The sequence below is a fragment of the Physeter macrocephalus genome, chromosome 16, assembly GCF_002837175.3.
Source record: "Physeter macrocephalus isolate SW-GA chromosome 16, ASM283717v5, whole genome shotgun sequence".
Taxonomy (NCBI): domain Eukaryota; kingdom Metazoa; phylum Chordata; class Mammalia; order Artiodactyla; family Physeteridae; genus Physeter; species Physeter macrocephalus.
This window is the reverse complement of record NC_041229.1, coordinates 49,832,652-49,854,611: the sequence shown is the minus strand read 5'-3', so window position 1 is coordinate 49,854,611 and position 21,960 is coordinate 49,832,652. Positions and strand designations below refer to the sequence as shown.

The 21,960-nt window shown below is 38.9% G+C and overlaps 1 protein-coding gene across 3 annotated transcripts in view; it reads left to right on the top strand.

Annotated features, from left to right (window-relative positions):
• Window positions 1-769: 769 nt before the first annotated feature.
• Window positions 770-21,960, top strand: part of PCF11 (PCF11 cleavage and polyadenylation factor subunit) — a 27,582-nt gene continuing 6,391 nt past the window's right edge. Inside the window, exons 1-12 of one of the 3 annotated variants that reach the window (XM_007119581.4) lie at window positions 770-896; window positions 1,234-1,740; window positions 5,458-5,583; window positions 7,526-7,714; window positions 8,082-8,276; window positions 9,249-10,366; window positions 10,775-10,955; window positions 11,064-11,547; window positions 12,099-13,663; window positions 15,511-15,610; window positions 20,838-20,957; window positions 21,459-21,564. In XM_007119581.4, the coding sequence (XP_007119643.1) occupies window positions 1,549-1,740; window positions 5,458-5,583; window positions 7,526-7,714; window positions 8,082-8,276; window positions 9,249-10,366; window positions 10,775-10,955; window positions 11,064-11,547; window positions 12,099-13,663; window positions 15,511-15,610; window positions 20,838-20,957; window positions 21,459-21,564 (4,376 nt within the window). In that variant the 5' untranslated portion in view covers window positions 770-896; window positions 1,234-1,548. The remainder of the gene's footprint in view (window positions 897-1,233; window positions 1,741-5,457; window positions 5,584-7,525; window positions 7,715-8,081; window positions 8,277-9,248; window positions 10,367-10,774; window positions 10,956-11,063; window positions 11,548-12,098; window positions 13,664-15,510; window positions 15,611-20,837; window positions 20,958-21,458; window positions 21,565-21,960) is intronic. The other 2 variants (XM_007119582.4, XM_055091455.1) reach the window with 2 other exon arrangements.

The window sequence follows — 21,960 nt, the reverse complement described above, 5'->3', positions numbered from 1 at the left end:
TTACTTTATATGGGACAAATAAAGGAATTACTTCATTTATTTCTTAAGAGCGGTTTCTTCTGGGGAACAACAAAGTACCTCTGCAGAGCCTAGTAGCCTGAGGACAATGGTGAAGCACATTTTATATAATTAATACCTAATTTTTTTTTTTTAGCCTACATCTACCTTACTATCTCTACTCAATGAAAAAAATACCCTTTTAGTTTATTGTGTTATGTTGCAGCTCCACGGCAGAACTACTTGAATGGTTTGTGTTTTGCATCATTTCCAGCCTCCAAATAAGATTTTAGAATCCTTACAAGTAAAATATATAATATTATCTACGTGACCCAAATTGCGTATCCTAGGTGTATTTCTAAGTGCAGAAGATCGAGGAGCTATAGGCTCGGCGCTGGGTGTGGCTGCCTGTTGTGAGAAACCTTTCCTAGAGCTCGGAGTAGGCTTCCCAAAGATCTCATCCAAATCCCTGATGGGAAAAGCCTTTCTCTCTCTCTCTGCCTCTCTCTCTCTCTCTCTCACACACTCACACACACACACACACACCCTCTAAATAAAAGCATTTTCCTCGGGGTTCAACACCAGAGCGCCAGCCTAGGTGTTTTTGTTTGTGGAAGTGGGAAGCAGTGTGCTGGAGCCAACTCTAGGGGTCCTTCCCGAGGTTCCGGGTGAACCCGGCGCCTCCCTTCTGGCCTCAGTTCCGGGAAGGATAGTCGGTCGTAGCAGCTGGACCCGCCCAGGCTCTCGAGAACACCTGAGTCGCGAGTGGCGACTTGGAGGGCGGGTCGGGTCGAAAGCCTCCGCTCGGCTCAGCCCCCACCCCTGGTGGCGGCGGCCCAGCAGGCGGAAGGGATGATGATTGACGGAGCGGCTAGGCGGCTAGGGCGTCGCTGAGAGAGGTTAGAAGATGGGACGACTGAGCTTTCCCCTTAAACTGGTTGGGTTGGGCCTCGGGAACAGCCTTCCCCAGGCCTATTGGCCTCCCTGAATGGGTTGTTATGGTAACAAATGACAGACCGGTGCCTTATGAATCGGCCAATGAGAGGGGCCGTCTTTTCCACCCCACTTCTGAGCAGTAGGTGTTGCGAAAGCCCGGGTAAGATCCCGAGAAGAAGGTGGTGCCAGGACTTTCAGCGGAAGGGCTGGGGGCGGGGCTGGCGACCTGGCAGGGCGAGCCAATCACGGCTTGTTTTATCAACGGCCCCGCCCCCTTACCGCACAATTCCCCTCCCCTAGCTCATTTCGCACGACGCAGCGGTTGAGAGCACAGACATTTTCGGAGCTGGAGCCGCCACTGCCGCCGCCATTTTGTGTCTGTGGAGAAAGAAGATTCTGTGGTGGCTGGAAGTGGACGGAGATCACCCGTGAGACGGCGGCGTTTCATACCCGAGGTTCCCCCCGTGTCGTCCCCCAACCCCCCTCCGCGGTCAGCATGTGGTGAAGCCGGAGCCGCGAGACCCGGGGAGAGGAAGAGGAGTCGGAAGGGAGGCGGGGTATCGAGAGCGGCTTCAGCTTCAGCTGCGGCGGACCTCGGAGGGGGGCCGCGGCGCAATGTCAGAGCAGACGCCGGCCGAGGCCGGTACTGCGGGGGCCCGGGAGGACGCCTGTCGGGATTATCAGTCATCACTCGAAGATCTGACCTTCAATAGCAAACCGCACATCAATATGCTGACCATTCTAGCCGAGGAGAACCTGCCCTTCGCCAAGGAGATCGTCTCTCTCATCGAGGCCCAAACCGCCAAGGTTTTTATACACCCCGCAGCCTCCTATTCTTCTAATACTCCCTGATTTTAGTGTCAGCCTCATCCCAGGTCTCGCTTCTATCCAAAGGGGGACGGTGTTCCTCCTCTCCAACCCTCCCCCTCCAACTCAGGTTCGGTCTCTGGCCCAGGCTTCGAGCGTGGGCCTCTCTTGGGGGGAGGGAGTGGGGAGGATAAAGGGTGGAGTCCCACTTCCGCTTACCAGCTCCCTATTTAGGCCACCGCATCGTGTATCCCGACGCACACGCATTGAATAGAGCCCTTCGGGGAGGGGGAGAATTAAAGGCAGTTTGTGGTGTGGGGAAGTAAGAGTTAAAACCATTTGAACCCCCTGGGATGGTGGGGAGTGGTTCTCCCCCCGTCCCCCCACCCCCCGCCCCGATTTTTTGGGTAACTGTGCTCTGTGGGTTGGAAGGAGGTGAAGGGGGACCTGGGAGCGAGCTGTTGGGGGGTGGGAATAGGGCCTTGGCCCCGAGTGGAGCAGCCGCCTGTTAGGAGCCCAACATGGCGCCTGAAAAGCACATGATGCGAAAGGGAAGAGAGGAGAATCCATTCCCTGCCAGCCAGGCAGCTGCTCACACCCGTCAGCCCCATTTTGGGGTGGGGGCGGCTAGATATAATTTGTATTCTCCTATCGGAGGGTCTCATTTGCCCCCAGATACGGGAAATTGGGGTTGAGGGTGGGGTTGGAGGGGGTGGGGAGGAGATCTTATCCAACCTGTAGGTGGAGAACTGGCCCACTGGGTAACAAGTACTTGTAGTTTTTTTTGAAAAGTTCAGTTCCTCCTCCTCTTCCTTTTCTCTTTTTTTCCTCCCTTCCTTCCCTGAAAGTGAAGACGTGCTTTGCTTCACCCCTTGACAGCAGTGGTCCTCTGCCACCCTATATTTCCCTGTAGTCCTCCTCTTCTGTGGATTCATGTGGGAGCGATTTGTCATTTAAGTAAAGTTACTGTTAAACTTAGTTATCGTAATGAGTTTTAATAGCTTCCCAGTACTACGTTTTAAGTTATTTTTGAAGCTTGTACTTATGGTTTAGTTTTTTTCTAGTTGTTAGTGATTGAAATGATCAGGATGAGCCTCCTTTTAGCAGAGTGAACCCCTTTTAAAAGGCCACTTTAACAACAACCACCAATATATTGTTTAGAGGCGCTTTCTGTCTAGTGTAAAACTGAGTGGTCTGACTTTAATAAATGGTTTTGAAATGTGTGACTGGTATTATAAAATTTGTGAATAAAACATATAAAATATGTATTTGTCTTTTTTATTTACCTTTGTAAGGTGTAGAATTTGTTTCCAAGACTTATTTTTATCTACGTGGTTGTGTGTTTTAAACAAAAGTCTTTAAGTGACTTGGGTTCATTCTTCTTTAGGTTCCATCCACTCTTTTGGGTAAATCTGTTCACAAGATACACGGTTTCAGGTGGTCCTTTCATACCTTAAAGAGGACAAAAAGTAAGGTTTTGTTTTTTTTTTTTTTTAGGGCCCAACAAGTTTGTCCTGCTCAGTCTGACAGCTAAAATACAAGTCCTTATTCACCTTTTCCTGTGAATGTCTATGTGAAACAGCTATTGTTCTTTTTTTTAAGTATGAGATTTTAATTTAAAAGGAAGCATTCCTCATACTCAACATTCTTTTTATTGCTACAACAAACATGTTGGACATGAAAACTTAATTTTGCCTTGTCGAAGGCTTAACATTAAATGCCTTTTTAAAAAAAAACAAAAATGCACTTGCGTTTTTTTAAAAAATTACATTGATTTTTAAAAATTCTACCTAGTATTTTTGGGGTTACTAATATTCCACAGAGCCTAATATTTAGCAGCTCAGGTTGTCAAAGAACCATTTTCTTGCTGGTTTTTAATGGATCCAGAAGACTTTCAGAAGTGAAAACTAAATGCTGAATATAGTGACCACATTAAAATTTGTAATTGTGTGTGGCTACACAGAGTGGTGAAAATAGATGGACTATTTGCTGATGAAAGACAGCTGAAATTTTTTTGGCACACGTTTCCTGGTTATTTTTGTAAAGCCAGATTGAGGAAAAGATGTAACAGTCACTTTGGGGAAATAATTTAATGGGGTTGGGGGTTGAGGGTGAGGGGAGGGATTTTCTGTCATTTGGTAGCAAACTGGCTTGGTTTTGTGTTTCTGGAGGTGAATGTTTGTGTCCTTATCCTCTAGCGTTTCAGCATTACTAAACTTAAGGATTCACACTTGACTCCTTCCATGAGGCAGTAGTAGCAAAAAATTATTACATATAAGAGTTCACTTGTACAATAAAAAGTTAGCCTACTGAACAGATTTTGGTTTTAAAGACAGCCTGTTTATCTTCATAAGTACAACAATGACTAAAATGGTATAAAACATGACATGGTAAGATAAAGACACAGCAATAAAGCAGTTGACGTGTTGGTACTTAATAGTTTACCCACATGCAATAGCCTTGTGAAACCCTTTTATTAGTACTGTAAAAGAAAACTTTCATACAAAGTTATTCAAAGGTTTCCTTAGTCAACTTTGGTTGTTATCAGAAGCAAGAGCACTTCCACACACTTGTATGGGCAATTGGTTTTGTGAAATAATGGTGGCATTGTGTACTGCAGAACTGTGAGCTTACCCTGGCTACAGGTAGCTGTGGGTAAGTGTTGTTCAGGGTTAAGATTCCTATACACGTGGGAAGGGTAAATGGGGATAATTTTTGTTTTTGGTTTTAAATCGTGGGTACTCCTGTGGAGTGGGAGTTAACACTTAGTTTATGTGGTGTGTCTTAATGCTCCTCAACAAGTCTGTGAACCTGCTGATGCTTTCTGGAAACTTGCTGTGCCTTCTAAAAGCCAGTGATGGGTAGGCGTTACAGTTGAGCTGGGGCAACATTTCTTTGCTTTGCAAAGGGCCACCTGTATCGGCATCATCACACTGGCCCTGCACAAATTTAAAACTCCTGGTTTGTGCGTGTCAGAGGAAAAATATTTCGTCGGAGAGTGTGCTGTGAAGAAAATCTTCAGGACAAATCCTGGTTTCCAGAGTCAAGTTCACCCTGATTTACATGACTCAGCGGCTGCTCCATCCAGTTTTCCTTGTATCAGTAACAACTTGCACTTTCCTGCATGTTCATGTGCAAGTTTAAAAGTGTTTTTTGGCCATTAACTTCATATGTGAAGTGTACTTAATTTCTTTTGTTCATTGGATTATAGAGAAGTAATCCTAATGATTTTACAGGTAACAAAAGGTTCATAGACTTTAACATATAAAATATGCCTATGGAAATTAGGGTTTCTGCCAGAAGTCTGAAAACTTTTTGTTTCATTGAGTCTAGGTACATCATAAGTTAATGTGGGTCACAAAGCTTACACTTGGATTACAGAAAATATCCTCCCCCTTTTTTTGTCACTTAAAACACAGTTTTTTGTTTTTTTTAACTATACGAACCTGAAATTCCATCGAGTGTTAAATGAGGGTACTAGAGACTGTTTTTTCTTTCCAGTAATTCTGAGCTTATTTTGTATGCTCAACTAAAGATCATTGTAAGAGGTGAGACCTTGAACACTTAAATTTCATAAAGGTTAATATTGATTCAAAAGTATTTAATATCAACAAAATATTGAGGTCTGTATTTGTACGTTAAACGCTCACTTTTAAAAGTAGTTCTTTGTTGGCAATTCATTGTACTAAACTTTTCAGTTTCTTTTTATTACTTCAGGCTCCCTCCTCAGAGAAGCTTCCTGTTATGTACCTTATGGATTCTATCGTGAAAAATGTTGGAAGAGAGTATCTCACTGCCTTTACTAAAAATCTAGTTGCAACATTTATTTGTGTGTTTGAAAAGGTACATATACATTTAGAAACATTTGAATTTTTAAAACATGTTCCTGATTAAATAAATACTTGCCTTTGTGTTGGGTTTTCTTGGGTGGTGAAATGTTTTATTCTTTCAGGCATTTAACATGCTAAAGTTAGTGTTTCGTATTTAAAGTGGGTTCTAGGTGTTTTACATTATCCATTCAAAAATAGATGTGTTTGCTTTTAGAAGTTCATTTTTTTGATTGACTTTGTTCACTTGAAGATCTGTTTCATCGCTAGAATACGGGCAAAAAGATCGCAAGCTATCAAGAGTACTTCAAATTTCATTGTTTAGGTTTCTGGTGTTAGGATGTTGACTATTTCTGTCTTAAAAAAAAAGAAAAAGAAAAAGCATAATCCTAGTGTGTGTCAACCTGTGATGGTTGCCTGAAACTTGTGATTTTTTTTTTTTTTTCTGGAAATGTTTCCTCTTGTCAACTTTGTTCAAGTATGTTTTATGTGAATGTTCTAGGTATGTGTGAATGGTGGGTCAGTGAATTAATTGTTTTAGGTTATTTTGGAAATACTTTCCCCCACTGGCCCCTCTTAGTGTTTAGAAGAAAGGCTTGTTCGTTTCTATACCTAGAGATTGTAAATTCCTTTTGTAACATTGTATCTGGTAGTTTGGTTAATACAGTATTATGTTGAGGAAGACAAAGGATTTGCTGAAGTAATTCTCTTTCCTGTCAGGCTTCATCTTTCACACTGAGAAAAGGGTCATTTATAAGATATTTGGGTTTAAAGATTGTTTCCTAACAAAAAATTGGTGGTTCTTCTATTTTAGTAGATGCACCTGTTGTGTCTTGAGAAATCTTACAGTTGTCAGGCTTGGAGAATTGGGATTATTTTGAAAGAACTCAAGATCAGATTTTACTTGTTTGTTAGAACAGAAAATGTGTAGTGGCTACTTGAGTAATTTTTTTCCCTTTAAGTTCTTAGAGAAAAGAAATACTGCTAAGTAAGTATATGCAGAAGAAATTTGGAAAGCTGTATTTCAAACTGTATTATGGAGCTTGTTAATAGTGTATTGTAGACTTTTGCTAAATACTGCGTACCTGAGACTGTAGGCTAAGGAGAAGCCAACTTTGCATTATAGAAATTGGGGCACTAAACCAATTTCTTGGTTTCAGTTTCAGTATGTTCAAATTCATTTGGGTGTTTGGTAGAAAACGTTTACTGACTCTTACTGGGCCTTAACACTGAAGGTGATGAAAATGACCTTGTTTGCAGTAAATATTATCTAAAGACTCGAATATAGTCAAAGCTTTATTCTAAAGTTAGAACTCTAGCTCAGTTTTCCCAAGTGCTAGGTTTCTCTGATGGCTAATTTTAAAAGTATTATTGTTGTTACTATGCCCATCACAAGCATGAGCAGATAAGATATAAAACTAAAGCTCATCAGTAGGTAAGATTTTGTGAATTTCAATTATTCAGGTGCCTTCCACACCACAAATAGCTTGTTCATAGGTACCAGCCATATTGTATTGCAGGAGATTAGATAGTTTTGTTTTACTTTCACTTTGTACTAAATGTAAATAACTTAAAAAATTTAAGTCATCAGATAAACTATTTTCTAGTAGTTTTATATTTTTGTCCAGAGTGAAAGTAACAGAAGGAATACTGTGTCAAGCCCTAATATTTGGGAACATTTTATACTTCTAAAAATTCAGACTTGTCTAATTGTTTGCTTTCCTGAAGGCTAGGTGATAATGACTTTAATTTTTCTAATTTTTTTTGACAGAAATTTCTTTATTAACTTTACATCTGCAAACAAATGTACTTTTAATAAATGATTACTGTTTTATATAACGAATTAGTAGTATGTGTGCTATATGTGAAGTAGAACAGAGATTTATGTAGCATTATGCTTAATATATAAAACATCCTATAGTAACTTAACAAGCCATAGAATTGTTCTGTTGTTCTAGGTGGATGAAAATACTAGAAAAAGTTTATTTAAATTACGTTCCACCTGGGATGAAATATTCCCTTTGAAGAAACTTTATGCCCTGGATGTCAGAGTCAATTCGTTAGATCCTGCTTGGCCTATTAAACCTCTGCCCCCCAATGTGAATACATCTAGCATCCATGTGAATCCTAAATTTTTAAATAAATCGGTAAGTTTTAACATGAATGGTATATAACTAATATTTTTAACTGTCAAATTTTGACTTCTCTAAAATTTCTTGCCAGGTGAAGTAACAATACCCTCTGCTGAATCAGTTTAATTAAAAAAAAAAAAATTTCCACCTCAGGTTCACAGTACATTTAAAGTAAATGTTCTCCTTGTTTAGGTTTTACATATTTATTTTGGTTTTTAAATTCCTGAAAATTTTCTGTGTACTTTTAAACATGATTGGCCATTTAAGATTATGGATAGGGTTTATTAAGAGAGAAGCTGATAATTTTTAGCTCCCCCCTTAGCTGCTTCCTTTTTAGCTGTGATTTTTTTTTTTTTTGTAAACAAATTATTTTTTCTTATAGCCCGAAGAGTCTTCAACACCTGGCACAGTGGTCAGTTCCCCTAGCATCTCCACTCCTCCAATTGTTCCGGATATACAAAAGAATCTTACCCAAGAGCAACTAATAAGGCAGCAGTTACTGGCAAAACAAAAGCAATTGTTAGAACTTCAGCAGAAAAAGCTGGAGCTTGAGCTAGAGCAAGCTAAGGCACAACTGGTAAGTAGAGGAGATTTGACATTTTGAGTATTTTTAAACCTGTTTTCTGATGGATATGGAATTATTTTATATTTGAATTGTGTTTAACATGTTACTTTTATTAATAGTGTAATTTTTCCACTTTTATTTATTTTGCAAATTATGGTGTATTTATTAGACCAAATTTGTATATCCTTATTGTAAAAGTCACTTTAATATAAACTGCACTATTTTCTTTCAAATACTTTTTATTAGATTGCTGTCTTATAAGATAGCCCCTTAGTTTTGTTAAAAATTATATCATGTGGACGTAGTGTCAGTTCCAAGATGGTAGGTGTGTTGTGGCAGATGTTTTTGCCTAGTCTTTAATATTTTATGAGCTTATGTTTCATGAGCAGAAATCCTTAGCAGTTTCCTTAGAAGGCTACAAAAAAAAAAAGCCATCACAAAATTAAGGAGGTCAGGAAGATTATGTATTTCTGTGCATGAATAACCTTATATTAAGCTATTTTACTTACTTAATTAGCACTTGACCTTATTTGAGAGTGAGGGAGTACAGGAAGGCAAAATTTTATAAGTGCATTATCAGTGCCACTTTGAGAGGAACTAAATTTTATGACTTAGAATTTACCTGGAAAGACTTGGATGTTTGTGCAGCTGGAGTGCAGTGATTTATTTAGTAGTCTTAATATCAGTGTGGCCCAGAATTCTGAATAATTAGGAAGAGGGAGGATTTTTTTTTTTCATTCTACCTAGAAGTTATAAAACCCCAAAGTAGAGGATTAGTAAGAAATAACAGGCCACATAAATATTGTATATGACCTTTCTCCTTTCATTTTAATCTCCACTTAAATACTAGAAGTATACACTATAAATATGGTATTGAATAACTGGATTTATTGAGTAAAGCATTATATTCCTTAGTTTTCGGTTTCTTGACAAATAATCTGAATGTTTTACAGTTGTAACATGAACGTTTATCTTGTATTTCAGGCAGTTTCTCTTAGTGTTCAGCAGGAGACATCCAACTTAGGTCCTGGAACTGCACCATCCAAATTACATGTTTCACAAATTCCCCCTATGGCAGTTAAAGCTCCCCATCAGGTTCCTGTGCAACCTGAGAAAAGTCGTCCAGGTCCATCCTTACAAATTCCAGATATGAAAGGAACTAACCGGGATCCCCGTCTTAATAGGTTGAGTCAGCATTCTTCTCATGGAAAAGATCAGAGTCACAGGAAGGAATTCCTAATGAACACATTGAACCAGTCTGATATTAAGACAAGTAAAACTGTACCCTCTGAAAAACTAAATTCATCCAAGCAAGAAAAAAGTAAATCAGGTGAAAAAATAACCAAGAAAGAACTTGACCAATTAGATTCTAAATCCAAATCTAAATCTAAATCACCGTCACCTTTGAAAAACAAATTATCCCACACAAAAGACTTGAAAAGTCAAGAATCTGAAAGTGCAAGGGTGTCTGATATGAGCAAGAGAGATCCAAGATTAAAAAAACACCTTCAGGATAAGACTGATAGCAAAGATGATGATCTAAAAGAGAAGAGAAAAACTGCAGAAAAAAAGGATAAAGATGAGCACATGAAATCATCTGAACACAGACTGGTGGGAAGTAGAAATAAAATCATAAATGGCATTGTACAAAAACAGGATACAATAACGGAAGAATCGGAAAAACAGGGAACAAAACCAGGGAGATCGAGTACTAGAAAGCGATCAAGATCACGATCACCCAAGTCTCGGTCACCGATTATACATTCTCCCAAGAGAAGAGATAGGCGGTCACCCAAACGAAGGCAAAGGAGTATGTCTCCAACCTCAACACCCAAAGCTGGGAAGATTCGCCAGTCAGGAGTTAAGCAGTCACATATGGAAGAGTTTACACCGCCTTCCAGGGAAGAAAGAAATGCGAAGAGAAGTACTAAACAGGATGTTCGAGATCCAAGGCGAATAAAAAAGACTGAAGAGGAACGACCACAAGAAACTGCAAATCAGCATTCCACCAAGTCAGGCACTGAACCAAAGGAAAATGTAGAAAATTGGCAAAGTTCCAAGTCTACCAAAAGATGGAAATCTGGTTGGGAAGAAAATAAAAGGTAGGTTGTTAACATTTTTAATTGAGTAGAATAATGTGTACATTTAAAAATACAGTGTTGATTTAAAAATTGGATAATGTTTATTGGATGCTATAATTAGTACTTTTTTCCCCCGTTTAATTCTTAAAACCCTGTGGGTTAAGTACCGTTATTATTGCTGTTTTACATATAAGGAAACTGAAGTTTAGAAAGGTTAACTGATCTGCCTAAAGTGGCACATCCAGGACATGCAAGAATCAGAATTCATATCTGATTTTCCTGACTTCAAATCTTGTGCTCTTAATCTTTAAATTAACTTTTATGGTTACATACATTCATTTTAGCCAGATCCTATTAAGGATCTTTAAATATGGTCCTGAGTATTTAAAAATTTTTTATGAAGTAACATAATTGCTTTTATGGTTTCAGTTTACAACAGGGTGATGAACATAGTAAAGCTCCTCATCTAAGGCATAGGGAGAGCTGGTCAAGCACTAAAGGAATCTTGTCACCTCGAGCTCCAAAACAGCAGCATCGATTAAGCGTAGATGCCAATCTTCAGATTCCTAAAGAGTTAACTCTTGCAAGCAAAAGAGAATTACTTCAAAAGGTAGCTACTGTGCTCCCATGTAGTCATCATTCTCCTTTTGTCTCTAAGTTTTTTTGTAAGTACTTTTTATATTTAAAATATTGATTTTCTTTTATCACCCCTATGCAGACGAGTGAACGTTTAGCATCTGGTGAAATTACACAGGATGAGTTCCTTGTTGTTGTGCATCAAATTCGACAGCTATTTCAGTATCAAGAAGGTAAACATAGATGCAATGTACGGGATAGTCCTACAGAAGAAAATAAAGGTGGATTAAAAAAGAAACCTCTCTTATCTGATGCTGAATTAACCTACTATGAACATAAAGCAAAACTGAAAAGGACACAGGTTCAGCATTCATTTCCAAGACTTGATCTCTTAGATCCTGATATTTTTGACTACCCTTTGACTGATGCCTTGTTGTCTGGAATAGAATGTGAGCCATCCAAAAGTAAACATGCAAGTAGGAATAGTGGAGCACAGTTTGACAGAAAAGAACAATTTAGTGAAAGAGCAAGACGTCTTTCTCCTATATCTGGGAGTCGTACTTATGCTGAGAATCTTTCACCCCATGAGGGCCGGAGAAGACATGACGAGCAAGTCTCTGCTAAAGGTAGAAAAAGTTAAATCAGATTATGCCTATTGAATCACACAGCAGTGAAGGGAAAATGAACAAGCTAAGTGGGGATGGATTTTTGTGACTGTTCAGACTTCTGTTTTGTTGTTGTTTGTTTTGTTTCGGTTTTTCACTCAAAGGGAAGGGAAGGGAGCTGATATTTATAAGGCCAACCGTGTGTTAGGTACTTTACTAGGTTCTTTATATATGTAATCTGATTTAATCCTCACAATGACCTAATGAAATATATATTATTCCCATTTTACAGATAGGAAACAAGACCAGAGAGGTTAAATAAGTTGCTCTCAAAGTCACATAATTAGTAAATTGACTGAATGGGTATTTTTTTTTACCCAGGTGTATCTGACTCTAGAGGGCATTCTCTTACCTGCTGCTTGTTGCTGTCTTTTTCCCTCCCCTCTCATAAAGTGAGATAGTTATGGATGTTTTTGAATAAACATTTACAAGAATATACAAAGAAGGTTTTAGGATAATTTGATATAAATTATCAGATTCAGGGAAAATAAATTTTTTTTTCTTTTTAAAAGGTGTACGAGAAGAGCAGAGATCACCATTCAATGATCGTTTTCCACTTAAGCGACCTAGATATGAAGATTCAGATAAACCATTTGTAGATAGCCCAGCATCAAGATTCGCCGGCCTTGATACAAATCAGCGACTTACGGCTTTAGCTGAAGATAGACCATTATACGATGGACCTAGTAGGCCATCAGTAGCGAGAGATGGCCCAACCAAGATGATTTTTGAAGGACCTAACAAATTAAGCCCTAGAATTGATGGACCACCTACACCAGGTTCTCTTCGGTTTGATGGGTCACCGGGACAAATGGGGGGAGGTGGCCCTTTGAGATTTGAAGGACCACAAGGCCAGTTAGGAGGTGGGTGTCCTTTGAGATTTGAAGGTCCTCCAGGACCAGTAGGAACACCTCTGCGGTTTGAGGGGCCGATTGGTCAAGCAGGAGGAGGTGGTTTTCGGTTTGAAGGTTCCCCCGGTCTGAGGTTTGAGGGATCTGCAGGTGGTTTGCGATTTGAAGGACCAGGGGCCCAGCCAGTGGGTAGTCTCAGGTTTGAGGGACACCGGGGTCAACCTGTGGGTGGTCTGAGGTTCGAGGGACCTCATGGTCAGCCTGTGGGTGGACTTAGATTTGATAATCCCCGAGGTCAGCCTGTAGGTGGACTTAGATTTGAGGGAGGTCATGGTCCATCAGGGGCTGCAATTAGGTTTGATGGACCTCATGGTCAGCCATCAGCTGGGATCAGATTTGAGGGCCCATTGCTACAACAGGGAGTTGGGATGAGATTTGAGGGCCCCCATGGTCAGTCAGTAGCTGGTATGAGATTTGAAGGACAGCATAATCAACTTGGTGGGAACCTTAGGTTTGAGGGTCCACATGGTCAGCCAGGGGTTGGGATCAGGTTTGAAGGACCTTTAGTCCAACAAGGAGGTGGAATGAGGTTTGAGGGTCCTTCTGTACCAGGAGGCGGCCTGAGAATCGAAGGACCTCTGGGTCAAGGTGGTCCAAGATTTGAAGGTTGTCATGCTTTAAGGTTTGATGGGCAGCCAGGTCAGCCATCACTGTTGCCAAGATTTGATGGATTACATGGTCAGCCAGGTCCTAGATTTGAAAGAACTGGTCAGCCAGGCCCACAGAGATTTGATGGACCACCTGGACAGCAGGTTCAACCAAGATTTGATGGTGTACCTCAAAGATTTGATGGTCCACAACACCAGCAAGCATCAAGGTTTGATATTCCTCTTGGTCTTCAAGGCACACGATTTGACAATCATCCTTCACAAAGGCTTGAATCGGTATCTTTCAATCAGACTGGCCCATACAATGATCCACCTGGCAATGCTTTTAATGCCCCATCCCAAGGACTGCAGTTCCAAAGACATGAACAAATATTTGATTCACCTCAAGGACCAAATTTTAATGGACCACATGGCCCTGGAAACCAGAGTTTCTCAAATCCCCTTAACAGAGCTTCTGGACACTATTTTGATGAGAAGAATCTTCAGAGCTCTCAATTTGGAAACTTTGGCAATTTACCTGCTCCAATAACAGTAGGAAATATTCAGGCATCTCAACAGGTAAGTCTGTTACAGTTATTCTAAAAGTATATTGTATGCAGATATGAACCATTTTTAATGTTTCTAGTGTTTGAGGAAGGTTTTCAGGATATAGTTTATAGGTTGGAAAGGATTTTAAATTTTAATTTTTTTAGTAAGTTTTTTGGGGGGCGGGGCAGTTTTTAATGTACTTCAAAACCCCACCTGCTAGGAAAGTGAGATGAGAGTCTTCTGGGGCTGAAATTTGCAGTTTAAATCCAAAATTGATCTTAGTTCTTCCAGGATCTAGAGAACCCTCTCAATCTCAATCCCCCCCCCCCCAAATCTTTTCTTTTTTAATAGACTTTATTTTTTAGAGTAGTTTAGACTTACAGCAAAATTGAGCTATGAGGTATAGGGATATCCCATATACCCCTTGCCTTCACATATGCATAGCCTCCTCATTATGGTTTTTTGTTTTGTTTTTGGCTTCAAAGGTATTAAAGTATAATACAGTTGTGTGTGTTTCATAGAGCTCTGCTACACTGTACAACTTTTGAGGCTTGATGAGCTTTATAGTAACCATAGAGCTGATTTTATAGACTGTTCTTTGATTAAGAACTTCCTTAGCCTGAGTTAACAAACAAGAAAATCAAATTGCCCATGTTTTTACAGTCTGTAATTCTTTTTCTTCCTCTCTTCCTACTTTTCACCACCTTTCCGTCATTCCAGTCAACTGCAGTTGTTAACTTGTTCTGCATACATTTAAAAATGCTTATTGAAATAGTGTTAAAGCAATATGCTTATAATTTGTGATTAATTCAGTTGATATTAATGACTACTTTTGCTTGCCTGCTGAAATTCTCCTGGGCTAAATTTACTTTTTTCCAGGTAGTGACACTTTCTTACTAGGACAGATTTATTTTATGCCAGTAACATTGCATGGAAGAAAGTGTAAAACAAGAAGAAAGGTTTTAAAAGCATGTTAGAAGCATTATTGATAGAAAGCAGCCTTCTGTCCATATCCAGTGGTTTGGGAAAACAATTGGCCTCCTTAGTTAGACTTATACTCTATTGTACGTTTTTAAGAGAAGTGATACTCTTACTTGACAAGATACTCTAGAATGGGTTTTGAGTTAGTCTTGTTCCTACATTATAAAGAATTGATGAGGTTTTTATTATGCATACATACCACTGAAGGTTCACACAGGATACTGAACAAGGCTTATAAATGGACATTTGTTTACATAGTAGCAATATGTAGAAGTCCTACCTCATTCTTGACTACAAATACAATAATTGTATGCCTGTACAGTACTTGTTTCATGACTTTTATTTTTTAACATTCCCTTAAAATCTTTTACAGTCTACTTTGTAACTCAGTTTGATGGCTAACAGAATGATCATAAAGGAGTTCAGATTGCTAATTAAAGCAGGCTTTTGACATCTGTGTAAAGGAGTTAGGTCACAAGTTCTGGCCTCAGCTTTGCTGTTTGCTGGCCATTATGATTGTGTATAGATAACATCGCCGGATGTCAGATTTCTATTTGTAAAATAAGAGAAAACACCGGCAAGGTAAAGTGATTTGTGTAAGGTCACACAGCTAGTTTTTGGCTACCTTATGTTTGCATGGTATCTTAAACTTTTCAAAGAACCTTCACATCCATTATCAATTTCTTATAATTCTGTGAAAAATATAAGGGAAGGTCTTATTGTTCCTTTTTATAGAAAGCCTAGAAGTGAAGTGACCTAGTCAGGTTACACTTGTAAATCTTTATAATCATAAACAGGCCTCATGATATCTGTGAATATATTAACGTAATTTGAATGTTAAAGTTTTACTTAAAAATATAGAAAAGATGTTCTTAAAACCAAGATTTCTCTTAAAGGTTCTGACTGGTGTTGCTCAGCCAGTAGCATTTGGCCAAGGACAACAATTTTTGCCAGTTCATCCACAAAATCCTGGAGCATTTGTTCAGAATCCTTCAGGTATGTAATTTCTGAACTTTGTGTTTTTTGAAAGACAATTATTGTTTGAGTAGCTACCTTGTCAGTTTTAGAAAATGACAATTTTGAGAGGGCATATGCAATTTAGAGAAATTTAATCTGACTGGAATGTTTTGTTTTCTTTCTGAGTTTGTTTACATTGTTCATGTATATTCACAGTAATCCCCTTTACAACTAGAGATGGTTAGCCAGGAGTTGTAGACCACAAAAAAGAGGGAAGGAGACCTAGTAGGTGGAAGCTAGAGGGTGGGGTAGGAATGTGACATTTGTGTTGAGGTAAAATGAAGTCAATGACAAACCTCAGAAATATCAATTACTTGATACTTTGAATTTTTGTTTTGTGTGTGTGTGATGATCCAATAAACATTAAGTGAATACTGCAGACGTCACCTTATAAGCTGATTCCTTCATATGTCTTTATGGGCGCTCAAGTAATAATTGTACACAACATGTTAAAATGATTTCCTAGCTAGATGCCCTTGATAAGTATCTATGGGGTGAGGCTTAACAATATTGTTATGGATACAATAACAATAGTAGATATGGGGGCTTTAAAAATAAGTTTTAGGGAATTCCCTTGTGGTCCAGTGGTTAGGACTGCATGCTTTCACTGCTGAAGGGCCCGGGTTCCATCCCTGGTTGGGGAACTAAGATCCCTCAAGCCGTGCGGTGCAGGCCAAAAAAAGTTTTAATATGTGAAAAATGAGACGTGGGCTCCCCTGGTGGTGCAGTGGTTGAGGGTCCGCCTGCCAATGCAGGGGACACGGGTTCGTGCCCCGGTCCGGGAGGATCCCACATGCCGCGGAGTGGCTGGGCCCGTGAACCATGGCTGCTGAGCCTGCGCGTCCAGAGCCAAAAAAAAAAAGAGGAGTATATAAATTAAAATTACTGGAAAGTCAATATATTGAGAGCTAACTCAACCAAATTGTAGTGGTACTTGCTTTATTTCTGAATCATTAAAACAGCCATCTTCAGAAACATGCTGTAGCATGGCTCTATTAATTTTACAAATTTAGAGAGTTTTCCAAAAGTTCTGAAGTAACTAGGGAAGTCCTAGCCAAGCTCTAATTTATACATTAAGTATTAAACTGTATCATCACAGGAAGCTCACTCAATTAATTTGAAAACGTTTTGTTTTTAATTGCTAGATTGACAATTAGGATTAGTATTCTTCTTATTTTTTGTTTTCACTATAATGAAAAGGGAAGGAAAGTACTGAATATTTGGGGTCTAAAGTCAGAAGACCAGGGTTAGAATCTCAACTCTTCTACTTTACAGGTAGGTGGAGTATAAGCAAATATCCTTTCTGGGGTTCAGTTTTTTCCTCTGCAGATAGCATATGATAAAAGTCAGGATTTGCCGGGGAATTTTTTTTTTTTTTTCCAGAGAATCAAATGAGATAGTATATGCAAAAGTACCATGTAACTTGTGAAGTGCTATATTGGTGTATTTTCCTTTAGAACTCAGTTTTTCTTGTAGAGTAGAGGATTTGTTATATTGGAGTTGGTAGCTTGAGATAGTGTGCAGCAACTGCAAATTTTGCTCTTTTTTGTATGAGATAATATACAAAACCTGCATGTTTTCTTTTGCTTTTACAACCTTGAGGTGCTTATGTATACAAGGCATAGCAATGTCACAGAGGAAATCACATCTTATTTCCTGGGTTGGAGGTTATTGAATGAGATGTTAGATACGCCTTCCTTCTTCAAGTTTTACTTGAGATGAAAAGTATTTAGTGTTCAATATTTGTCTTCTGTAAAGTTTTTTCTCAAAATTTAAAGTAAAAACACTCTTTTTCTAGCAGTAAATATACTCATGTTCATTTATTCATCCAAATAGTGATCATTTGCTATATTCTAGGCATTGTGCTAGGATGACTTTAATAAGGTTTATCCTTCTAAGGGCTTTATAGTGTAGCAGGATCTATGGACTTTTTTTTTTTTTTTCTCTAAATAGTTGTTCAGACTTCCCTAGTGGTCCAGTGGTTAAGACTCTGCGCTCCCAATGCAGAGGGCCCGGCTTCGATCCCTGGTCAGGGAACTAGATCCTGCATGCCACATCTAAGAGCTGGCATAGCCAAATAAATAAAAATAAATAAAATAAATATTAAACAGCTGTTCACTTGGTTGATAAGTTAGACACCATCATTGGGTACCTGAGTATGAAATTCCAAACCTGTTCTGAGAATCACCTCTTATTCCTGTTTCTAAATGCACAGAAAATCAAATAAAATCTGAAAGTGTCTTAAGCTTTTTTTTTGTTTCATGTAGCTCAGAGTATTGTTTTATTTATTTATTTTTAAAATCTTTATTGGAGTATAATTGCTTTGCAATGATGTGTTAGTTTCTGCTGTACAACAAAGTCAATCAGCTATATGTATGTGTATATCCCCATATCCCCTCCCTCTTGAGCCTCCCTCCTACCCTCCGTATCTCACCTCTCTAGGTGTTCACAACGCATCAAGCTGATCTCCCTGTGCTATGCAGCAGCTTCCCACTAGCCAGCCATTTTACATTTGGTAGTGTATATATGTCACTGCTACTGTCTCACTTCGTCCCAGCTTCCCCTTCCCACCCTGTGTCTTCAAGTCCATTCTCTATGTCTGTGTCTTCATTCCTGCCCTGCCACTAGGTTCATCAGTACTGTTTTTTTTAGATTCCATCTATGTACGTTAGCATATGGTATTTATTTTTCTCTTTCTGACTTACTCTGTATGACAGGCTCTAAGTCCATCCATCTCGTTACAAATAACTCAATTTTCTTCCTTTTTATGGCTGAGTAATATTCCATTGTATATATGTGCCACATCTTTATCCATTCATCTGTCGATGGACACTTAGGTTGCTTCTATCTCCTGGCTATTGTAAATAGAGCTGCAGTGAACATTTTGGTACATGACTCTTTTTGAATTATGGTTTTCTCAGGGTATATGCCCAGTAGTGGGATTGCTGGGTCGTATGGTAGTTCTATTTGTAGTTTTTTAAGGAACCTCCATACTGTTCTCCATAGTGGTTTCCTTTGCTGTACCAAAGCTTTTAAGTTTCATTAGGTCCCATTTGTTTATTTTTGTTTTTATTTCCATTACTCTAGGAGGCTTTTTTTCTTTCATGTTTTTCCTCTGTGTGGTTTTTTTAAATTATATAAGTTATAGGTGTACAGTACAGTGATTCACAATTTTTAAAGCTTTTGCTCCGTTTATAGTTACTATAAAATATTGACTATATTCTCTGTGTTATACAGTGTATCGTTGAGTTTATTTTATACCTAATAGTTTGTACCTCTTAATCCCTTACCCCTATATTTATATTGCTCCTACCTTCTTCCCTCTTCCCACTGGTAACCACTAGTATGTTCTTGTTCTTTGTGTGTCTACCTCTTTTTTGTAATATTCACTCGTTTGTTGTACTTTTTAGATTCCATGTCTTGTAGTTTTTTTTGTTTTTTTTGTTTTTTTTGCGGTATGCGGGCCTCTCACTGTTGTGGCCTCTGCCGTTGCGGAGCACAGGCTCCGGACATGCAGGCTCAGCGGCCATGGCTCATGGGCCCAGCCGCTCCGCCGCATGTGGGATCTTCCCAGACCAGGGCACAAACTCATGTCCCCTGCGTCGGCAGGCGGACTCTCAACCACTGCGCCATCCGGGAAGCCCTAGATTCCATGTCTAAGTGATATTGTACAGTATTTGTCTTTCTCTTATTTCACTTTGACTGTTTTTCTTTAAACAAATATTATATATACTGCCAAACACTTCAGTGCTTTACAAATATTAATTCATTTAATCCTCATAACAACCTTAGGTAGGAACAATTATTATTACCCTTTTACAGGTAAAGAGAACAGGCACAGATAAGTAACTTGATCATGTCACACAACTAGAAAGTGGAATTTCTAGTTAGAATCCCAGGAGTCTGGTTCCATAGTTCATGCTCTTGATCACTAAACTTGGCTGCTGGAAGACATGTGATTAGCTAGTTGTGATTCTTAGACATATAAATAACTAATTCTAATGAAAGGTAAATGTTAAAATATTGTGTGAAGTGGCTGTTGTAATTGATCGTCGAGGTTGATTTATTCATTCATGTAGTCAGACATTTCATTTCAACAGACATTAATTAGCCTGTTGTATACAAGGCACTGTGCTAAGTGTAAAGAGTATGCAATGGTTAAGGGCAGAGATTATGTATTGTATTGTGGATGCAAATTGAATTTCTGCCATTAAGAGGAATTTTTAGTGATTCAGAACTTTTTTCTAGAGGTGTGGTAATAAATAAGATGCATAGTAGTGACATACAAATATATTAAAATACTGTTTTTATAGTTGAGTTAAAGAACTATAATTTTTAAATTAGTGCTTAGCAAAATATGGAACTGGATTGATTCCCCACCAGTGAGCTTAAGGAAAAGATTGTTATCCTTGCTTCGCTCCGCGGCATGTGGGATCTTCCCGGACCGGGGCACGAACCCGTGTCCCCCGCATCGTCAGGCGGATTCTCAACCACTGTGCCACCAGGGAAGCCCTATTCAGATTTTTGAAGCTTTAGTAAGCCTGACACCTTTTCAGCAATAGCCTGAACTGCTTTGCAAGGGCAGTAATTGAGCAAAGGTCAGAGGGGCAGGTATATTCTGAGCCACATGGCTCATCTCCCTGCGTTAGTTCCCCTGGGTAGTTATGGGAAGGTGGGGGAGCTGGGGGGCTGGGCAGGAGTACTTCCTTTTAGGCTCTGGGTATTTTTTTCCCCTAGAATTCTGTGCTAAGAGATGGTAGCCTACTTCATCTATGCAAAATGACCTTTTCCAATATGGTTAGGTGAAAAATAGAGAATTGGAAGGGTGAAAAGTTGGACCTAGAGGTGTGGTGCTGCATTGCATAGAAGGGAGCATGAAGCTCTCTGCCCTCAATATTCTGTTTTTCTTTGGCATGGATTTAATTGGGCAACAGTGGGTAATACTGGTTTTTTAAGATAACACATATGTCCGTATAAAGTATTAGTGGGTTTCAATATTCGTCTTAGAATATATTTTTAAGAGGTCATGATTTGCTGACATAAATGCAAAGTTCACTTTTGGGAGCTTTTGGTAAGTACACTGATCTTAACAAGATTTTATTAAGTTTAATGTGGATAGGATATCTTGAAGAAAACTTTAAAAATCCTTAGTATAATTTGCATCTTTAAGTTCTACTTTTATTTTAAGAGTGTTATTTTTTTAAAGGTGTCCTTCCTAAGGCATATCCTGATAATCATCTCAGTCAGGTGGATGTAAATGAATTGTTTTCAAAACTGCTAAAAACAGGAATTCTCAAATTGTCCCAGCCTGATTCAGCTACGACACGTAAGTATGGTTCTGTAATTCATGTACACAAAGCTTTATTAAGTTATAAAGATGTATGATATGATACAATGATGTGTTCTATGATAAAATTTCTTACAATGATTGAATTCTTAGGTATACTTATATAACTGGTTTATAATGAAATAAAAAAAAGTTTTCTAACAGGAACTGTTACCTTTATAGTGGACATTGTTTCAGTTAACTAACATTCCTGTAAACACCATGTGCAGACTTTTTCTAGTTATTCTGTATTATTTTAGCTTATAAAAAATAATAGAATGTTGATGAATTTAATGAAGATTGACTTTTACGAGACCAGACCTAATATCACTTATCAAAATAAAAAATTGTATTAGGTTCCTTGGCCAGTAAACCTAAGATCAGGAGCACTGAATAGGCAAGATGTGGCTCTCCATGTGCTTCTAACACTATAGTGTTCCCCTATAAAGAATACATGGAAACTGGTTTTGAGATATTTGTTGTATTTCTTTTCAATTGAAGAAGTAAATGAAGTTGCTGCTCAGCCCCCTGCTGAGGAGGAAGAAGATCAAAATGAAGATCAAGATGTTCCAGATCTTACCAATTTTACAATTGAAGAATTGAAACAGTATGTAATCTAATTTTCTAAGGTAAAAGGGATGGTGACTTTAATAACAGTGGATATTATCACTAGTGCTATTCGTCTTACCCCTCTCACTGTTTTTAAAATTTAGGAAGCCTGTTTTCCCTTTTTTTTTTTTTTTTTTTGTGGTATGCGGGCCTCCTTCTGCTGCGGCCTCTGGTGACTTTAATAACAGTGGATATTATCACTAGTGCTATTCGTCTTACCCCTCTCACTGTTTTAAAATTTAGGAAGCCTGTTTTCCCTTTTTTTTTTTTTTTTTTTTTTTTTTTTTTTTTTGTGGTATGCGGGCCTCCTTCTGCTGCGGCCTCTCTCGTTGTGGAGGACAGGCTCCGGACGCGCAGGCTCAGCGGCCATGGCTCAGGGGCCCAGCCGCTCCGC